Genomic DNA, 353 nt, shown 5'->3' with positions numbered 1-353 from the left:
GACGGAGAGATGCTCTGGCTGGATATTACCCACCACCCCAGGCAGGCACCCTCGGTGCGGCTCATGGGACGCTACCTGCTGCCTCCCTGCAAGCAGCGCTGGCACACCTGTGCGGCGTTCCTGCCCCAGGGAGGGCTCCTGGTCTGCGGGGACCGCCGGGGCTCCCTCGTCCTCTTCCCCTGCAGCAGCAACTCAGGGCAGGCTGCAGAAAACATCAGCATTGCTGATGGTGGCACCAACCTGGTCACCAAGGACTCTGGCAGCGAGTCGCCGCTCTCTTGGTTGTTGCACAAAGGGGCTCTTCCCCTTGAGAGCCCACTGTCCATGCTCTTTGGACTCCACGGCAAGACAGG

At 63.7% G+C, this 353-nt stretch overlaps 1 protein-coding gene across 1 annotated transcript in view; it reads left to right on the top strand.

Moving 5' to 3' along the window:
* The first annotated feature begins 9 nt into the window (after positions 1-9).
* WDR6 (WD repeat domain 6) overlaps positions 10-353 on the top strand; it is a 2,838-nt gene continuing 2,494 nt past the window's right edge. The window contains exon 1 of the mRNA XM_010292931.1: positions 10-195. Within this exon, the coding sequence (XP_010291233.1) occupies positions 10-195 (186 nt within the window). The remainder of the gene's footprint in view (positions 196-353) is intronic.

This window comes from Phaethon lepturus, unplaced genomic scaffold, assembly GCF_000687285.1.
Source record: "Phaethon lepturus isolate BGI_N335 unplaced genomic scaffold, ASM68728v1 scaffold25490, whole genome shotgun sequence".
Taxonomy (NCBI): domain Eukaryota; kingdom Metazoa; phylum Chordata; class Aves; order Phaethontiformes; family Phaethontidae; genus Phaethon; species Phaethon lepturus.
This window is presented reverse-complemented; position numbering and strand designations above follow the sequence as displayed.